A 7,380-nucleotide genomic window follows, 5' to 3' on the forward strand; every position below is an offset into this window, starting at 1 on the left:
AATTGCTTCCTTTCTCCAGTTAAGTCAATGGGTCTTTCAATAAAATAGAGTGTTGGGGGGCAGAAGTTAGTGTGCATTTCCCTTGCAAATAAATTCTAATTCATGCCAGTTAAACACTAGAACTAAAAATGTACAAAGAAGCCTCGAAGGAGATGAAGTGTTATTAGAGTTACCTTTTCCTCCCTGAACAGTCCGGAAGAAAAAACAATGACTACAAATACAGCAGGCAAACTGACTGTTGGGCTGATTGGGGTGGGATATACATAGTGTTGTAAGGAATTCAGTCTCAAGTTGTGCTAAACTCTCTTCATCCTCTGTATGGCACATTTTGGTCCATGATAGGGATTTTAAGTTGAGACGAACCCTGATTTCTTACAGAAACGTGTAAATATTGTTGCTCTTTAAAATGCCAGGTGTACTTCCTTCTACAAAGGTTAGGAGAGATTTTTATAGGAAGTAGTCTGGGGTACGACGGGTCACATGAGGCTCTCCACGGCGAGGTGCTGGGTCAAACTGGAGGCTACAGAAAAGAAAAAGGGATCATTTTCCCCTCTGTCTCCACAGGGTATTTTCAAATGCCACAATAAACACTAGACTGGCTCATCCCAGCTGCTTCCACATAAGATGTCCCAGGTCCCCAGGCAAACATTTGTGGGAGTTAAAACTTAGCAGCCCAGCACTACTTACACATGAGCTCAGCTGAATGCAGAATTCAGACTGTCTCACCCACCTTTACAAAGCCTAGTGCTACTAAAAAGAAAAATAAATACATATATCAGTCTTTGCTCTCTCCATCAAGCTTGAGCAATGGAGGGATTAAGGAAATGCAGAAGCTCCAACTCTCCAGAGAGCAAGGAATGGGAGATAATGAAGCACCCAAACTTTTAAAAGCTTAACTCACTAAATTTTAGGTTTTCTTGCAGGTACAGCACACAATCCAGACTGATTTGAGGTGGCTTTTCACAAAAGAACCCCTTTGGAAAGGATCAGACATTCCTCACAACACAGAATGGTTAGGAAAAAAGGACAGCCCGAGCCAGGTTACTCACAAGGAATATTTTAAAGTGTCATCTAGTTCCATAATAGCAGCCTGGTTCCCACAACGATAACAGTAATTGGGTGCACTGAAAATGGTAACCACGTTTCGGTCATGGCACCAGTTATAACCCTGCCAGGAAAAGAGGAAAAACAAAAAAGCCTCTGTTAAACCTCAATCCATTTGAAGTTCCTCTTAAGGCCTGAAATGACCCAAGGCATTTGTGAAACTGTAGAGTTCTCGTATTTCCAACTGCCTTTGTTTCCTTCTAGTAGCATTCTTACCGCCAGAACAAGCGGTAGTTACCTAGAAGGAACAGCTTCAACCACTCTGCAGAGTGATCAGCCATTCATCACTGGTGTCTTTATCCATTCTGGACACAAATTACAGATTGTACCACAAATAAAACTCAAGATTTTTAGGTATGCCTTCAGCTTTCACCCAGCACAAAGGGGAACGTGCCTGCTGGATGTGAGTGACTGCTGACACGCAGTACTACTTAAGAGATCTACCTGGAGTAGGTTTTAAGAATACATCTGCTCCACTGATGCACCTGGCATTTTTACATCATGACAAACAAGAATAGCCTATCAACAGCCAAAATTATGGCTTAATCCCTGCCATATCTGACTGCCAAGTACTATAGCACAGCCTGTAAAGGAGCAGCAGTTTAAGTAGAGCAGTCAGCGTGTAAGGAGATTATTAATTCCACAAACAAGGGTCCTTCTGGCCATTTGCTTAGAGAAGGTGGGGGAGAGAGAAGGGCAGAACATTCCTTTATTTATATCACAAGTCAAAGGCCATCATTTTATGTTGCTTCTTGTTTTCACAGGATTCAAGTCACTCTTTCGTATTTGCCTGTGTAACACATTTAGGTGTTCACTTATGCCAACCCAGTGGAAGGTCTCACCGAGGAGACAAGAACTGGCGTCTCTGTTTCGTTAGCCCCACCTAGCAGAGTGCTTGCCCTACCTCCATGACGAGTTGGTGAGCACGGGAGACCAGTGTGAGACCATTAGCATGGTTAAATGTTTCGGAAATATCTTGCCCAAAGGTGTAGCCAGCACCTCGTGGAGAGATACCCCAGCCGCCACGATCATCCGGATCCGACCATAACAGATCACACATCGGGCCCTTGAAAGAGAGGAAGTGTTCTTCATTAGATCACTAACAAGACTGTCATAAAAAAAAAAAAAAAACACCAACAAAAAAAACCCAAAAAACAAAACCTTCTAAAATATATTTTATTTACAGTAAGAAGATTGCTGCCAGGCCCTTGTCCACACTAGGTACTTGGGTTCATTTAACACGTTACTTACTCTTGTTACTCAGTGTCTCAGTCAGCATCCCTCCCACCCCAAGAAATTAATACTGACTGAGAAATGAATCCATGTAACTAGAAAACTGTTCCCACCTCCTCTTGCATGTGCTCCTTTTACCATTTCACTTTAGTCAGAGATAAAAAGACATGGAGAGCAGCTTCACACTCTAACTCCTGGCTTTCAGTGTGGTAAGAAAGGCAACATGGGAAGGTATGTACATCCAAGGACGCACAGTGGGTTTGCTGGTGCCAGCCACGTTGCAATAAATTAAAGAAAGGGAAATAATCCATAGGAGGTTGAACCAGCTATTCCAGAGACTGATGTTAACCCTTCAGCATCTCTTCTGGCAAGGTATTAATAATCTAATTTCCTCTCTAAACAGTCTATTGTTGGACTTGATATATTATATTACACACATCTAACAGTCACAGCGGCTTTCCTTGCTGAGCTACTAAGGGGCAGTAAAGACACTCTTGTATTAATCCAACCTGCTGCTGCTTCCTACTCACAACTCTTGAGTTCTGTGGCAGGGATCACACCAACTCCACGTGGAGATCCTCAGCAAATCCAGATTTCAGCACACAGATATGCAGCACAAGACTGGGAAAACCCCAGAGCAACAATATCATCATTACACCGAACTATAAGTAGATGTCGCACCAGGTGATTCCAGGAGTAATTCACACGGCTTATTAGTTTTTGGAAGACTTCGGAAGAATTGGGCAGACTTTGCTGAATTGTTCTTGCTGTTATACCACAGACATTGCTGGACAAGCAGCTTATTCTAATCAGGGAACATTCAACTCCATTTGTAAGCCCCAACCACTCCAACACAGAAGAGCAATTTGCTACCCCTGGAGCTTAGAAGATGGCTTCTTCAGTCGTGATCTCAGGCCCCCAGAACTCAATGAACAAGGTGAAAAGCCACAGAGGAAAGGACTGGCTGGGGAGAAAGGATGGTGACAGAACATGGCTTCACGTGGTAATTGTTCACAAGCAAGTCTGTGACAAGGCTGAAAGTAGTAAACATCTTCCGCTGCCAAATACTACTCTTCGAGTCAGCGTGACAGTGAAAAAAATCCCATGATTCTGTGACAAACAGCTGTGAAACCCCCATCTCTCTCCTTCTGTACACTGCTGTAATCAAAGCATACTGACTTGTGTGTGTCCTGCCCAAATATATGTTCATCTGCTCCTAGCTCTTAGAACAGCAATAACCCGCTTTCTAACCCTCTGTGTGTGTCTCTCTCTTGTGGTTTAAATGGATCTCAATGTGAGGCTACATTTGCATTTTCCACCAACAGATATCTAATTTTATGATCCATTTCCTTTCCTGTTACCTCATGTGGAACTTCCTGCAGGCGGTCCAGAGCCCTGATATGATCCAGTGTATCTATGGATGGAGAGAGGCCACCGTGGAGACAGAAAATCTGTTCCAGAAAAACAGAGCAATCCGTTCAGTGCATAAATTTATGGGAAGACTCAGAAATAGCTGGGTTTAATTGTTATCATTCTTGTACAATTGCAGCCGTCTCACCCTCACAGCAGAGAAACCAAATTTAATTCCTGCAGAAGGAAACAAAACTAAAAGGGTGCACCTTGCATACAGAAATCAGAAGAAAAGCGGTTATCAAAACTTCCAGTTTAAGAATATCTTGCCTCATGACCACTACTCGGCTCACATCTGATGTATCATTAGGGGACATATCAGATGTGATGTATCCCCTAATGTGATGTATTAGGGATCTTGAGCAGTCAATTAAAATGATCCATACTTGTAATACCCTATCATTCCTTCAGCAGCAGAATCAAAAGCCATCAACTTGTATTAAAACCTTGCTAAATTCTTCCCCAAACCCACAATAAGTACATGGGCTTTGAAAAAATTCAGAACACAAGTTAAAGGAGCTTGTCTGAGGTTGTCCATGCAGAGGTCAGACAATACAGTCTGTGCGACTTCCCAAAACAGAGCATTTTCCTTACTCAAGGCTTACTCACCTGGCCATCTACTAGAGCTGTAAGTGGAAGATAATCAAACAGATCTGTGAAGTACTTCCAGACATTGGCATTGCCATACTTTCGCAGACATTCATCATAAAAGCCATACACTTGTGTGATTTGCCTGCTCTCATGGTTGCCCCTCAGTATTGTAATGCGTTCTGGGTAGCGCACCTATTGACAAAGAAAACACTTCTTTAACACAAGAATTGTACAATCAATATGGAAACAAAGAGTAATGGAATATTTTGAACAGCAGCCAAGCATTCAGCTCTGCTACAGAATAGCATGTAGCCATTAATGCTTTTCAGTTTACATCGGTCTAGCTCAAGCCAATGGCAGCATCAAGGGGAGGAGTGATTCTTTCCAAACTCCTCCAAAGTATGGTGTTTTGCCCAAGGCTGCTGTACAAAAGCTGTCAAACCTTACCTTCAATGCTACTAGAAGAGTCACTGTTTCCACTGAGTAGTAGCCTCTGTCCACATAGTCTCCCATGAACAGGTAATTTGTGTCTGGCGATTTCCCACCAATTCTGAAGAGTTCCATGAGGTCGTGGAATTGACCATGGACATCCCCACAGACGGTGACGGGGCAACGTACCTCTTGTACGTTTGATTCCTTCGTAAGAATTTCTTTAGCCTAGCAAGAAAACACGTATTTAGGACAAAAAGGTAGGAAGCTCCTCCCTAATTAGGTGCAGATGTTATTCCACTGCATGGCATTCAGACTGGAAACACGATTTCAGTCCAGTAGCTCAAGCTGACCACTGGAAAAATAGTGGTTTGTTGGGGAAGCAAATACAAAATGCATTTTACAAATCCCTGTGCAGGAAGACAAGCAGGTTTGCTAGCGTGAGACCAGGTTATTAAGATCTTATTGGACCACAAGCACTGACAGACAAATCCAAAGAAGTAATTAACAACTTAATCCCCAGCCTCCCCCCGAAACAAAGAGGTGTGAACTTCCAAGACTTGCATTAGATATACCACTGGTATATCTAATAATCTAATAATCTATCACCACTGGGGTTCACCCATGAATTCTGTGCTTCTTCCAAACATTTCTCCAGTGCAGACAAGACAAAGCACTATTCTAGACAGCTTCATCAGCTTCACAGGCTGACATTATCTTCTTAAGCACAACTGGTTTATTTTTTAACCTAAAGATTATGACAGATTTCTCTGTGTGTGCAACACAGCTCAGGTCTGTTCATCTCAGCCGTGTGATCTGAGATCTATCAGCCTAATCTGACTGCCAAAGTCAAGCGCTACCCAGTTTCATGATACCTAGAAGCTTTCACCTCAAGAACCATAGCTTTCCTCTCAGTGTTGTGGGCCATCACATGTCCTGTCAGCAAGTGTTCAGTGTATTAAAACAGAGATGAGGCTATATTTTTTCTGTCTGCTGTAAGGGTAGAAATATCAAAAGAGCGAGTGCATGCCACTTGGGTGACTACCATGGTTTTTTGAATAATCTGATTTGCGAAAAGCATGTATAAAGCTAGATATTATTTGATATACCAGTGGGAGAACTATGGCCTCCTAGACTTCAGATAGAAGGCATACGAAATGTAAAGACACAACTTAGACACAGACTCCCTCCTGCCACGTTTCAGTCTGCCTACCATTCAAGGGACGTCTCTCAACCCCACGCTGCCATGTAGAACCATTCATGTTATCACCTTCACCAGCACTGACAGCTCCTCCTCACTGCCTCTGGGATCCCTCAGGCTTCTCTCCCTTGCTGCACACCCATATACCTCAAGTGCTTTCCCAAGACCAGGATTTCACAGCAGTGGGTCCATGCCATGGAAACAGCTCTGCAGACAGCCTGTTTGTTCCGTATTGATAGAGCCAGCTCATCGTGTGACTGGAAAGGCTGCATATGACAAAGGGGCTCATCTGGCAGAAATGCTGGGCAACCACTGTGGCATCAGGTGAGCAGAGCTGTGTCGGTCTGGCAAATAATAACCAACACAAGCGCCAGTGCCAGGGCTGCCCCAGCTCTTTCAGACTGCATTGCAGCGAGACTGAAGCTGCAAGTCAGGAAAATGGAACCTTCTCTGAACATTCCCAGAACACATGGGAACTAACAAATCCATTTCCCTTGAAGAGGGACAGATTTCTTCTTCGGCTTGCTTAAGCTACCAAGGAAAACAAGTATTCCAATGCCTCCCTTCACTAACCCGGCACAGAACATCACTGTATATGCAAAAGGCGCTTCTCTCTCACCCAGGCATTTTTGCCTGCCAAATTTCTAATCCTTTTCTGAGAGCAACAGTTTAACAGTTCTAAAGGCAGGTCACATACAACTGGAAAAGCAAAGTCAGAGGCAATTTGAACATACGGAGCCACAACCAGCTTCCCCTGCCGTACCCAGCTGGCAACAAAATGACCACAGATGGAGGGATGGCATCCCTGGATTTAGTCATCTCTTCCTCTACACCCAACAGTTCCTCTGCTAATTACAGCCACATAATGCAGCCTATCTGCATTACCTTGTTATCATCAAATATCGTGTTTGTTTTCCTGCCTCCAGCTCATCAACTGATGCAGATCAGTGCTCCAGGCACATCTGAAGCACAGGGGACACCCACAGACAGGCTCAGTCCGATCTGAATAGAAAGGATGAAAGATCACTAGCACTGAACAGCCCCCAGAAGGCAGTAATCCAGCTACTCATGGCCAAGTCCCTTAGCTCAAGACAGTGCAGCTACCACCTGCTGCTACCAGGAAGAAGCTGCTTACAGAGCACACCGCCAGTGGGCTCCCTGAGGATGCCTACGTTCACATTCAAATGTTAGCTGCCTTGCCTCTTTTAGACAGAAAGAATAACTAAAACCCAAGCAGTCTAGGGCTTAGACAGCATCCAGCGTGCCCCTTGCGTGGTATTTAAACTGAGGGATGTGATTCTGATCCTCAAAGACACATCCTGCACATGGACTTGATGACATGAGGTCTAGCTCGCAGTTGTGACTGGAACTGCTGAACATGTGTTTTTGAGTGCAACAGTCGTACTTCACTT

At 43.9% G+C, this 7,380-nt stretch overlaps 1 protein-coding gene across 1 annotated transcript; it reads right to left on the reverse strand.

Annotated features, from left to right (window-relative positions):
* Positions 1 to 10: 10 nt before the first annotated feature.
* LOC104400446 (serine/threonine-protein phosphatase 2A catalytic subunit beta isoform) lies at positions 11 to 4,995 on the reverse strand (the record flags this gene model as incomplete). The annotated part of the gene is made up of 6 exons (XM_010022708.1): positions 11 to 520; positions 1,050 to 1,168; positions 2,009 to 2,170; positions 3,699 to 3,788; positions 4,357 to 4,530; positions 4,786 to 4,995. Coding segments are annotated over 6 exons (828 nt in total), but the record flags the coding sequence as incomplete, so codon positions are not given.
* Between the last annotated feature and the right edge of the window lie 2,385 nt (positions 4,996 to 7,380).

The sequence above is a fragment of the Nestor notabilis genome, unplaced genomic scaffold (genome assembly GCF_000696875.1).
Source record: "Nestor notabilis isolate BGI_N333 unplaced genomic scaffold, ASM69687v1 scaffold11179, whole genome shotgun sequence".
Taxonomy (NCBI): Eukaryota; Metazoa; Chordata; class Aves; order Psittaciformes; family Psittacidae; genus Nestor; species Nestor notabilis.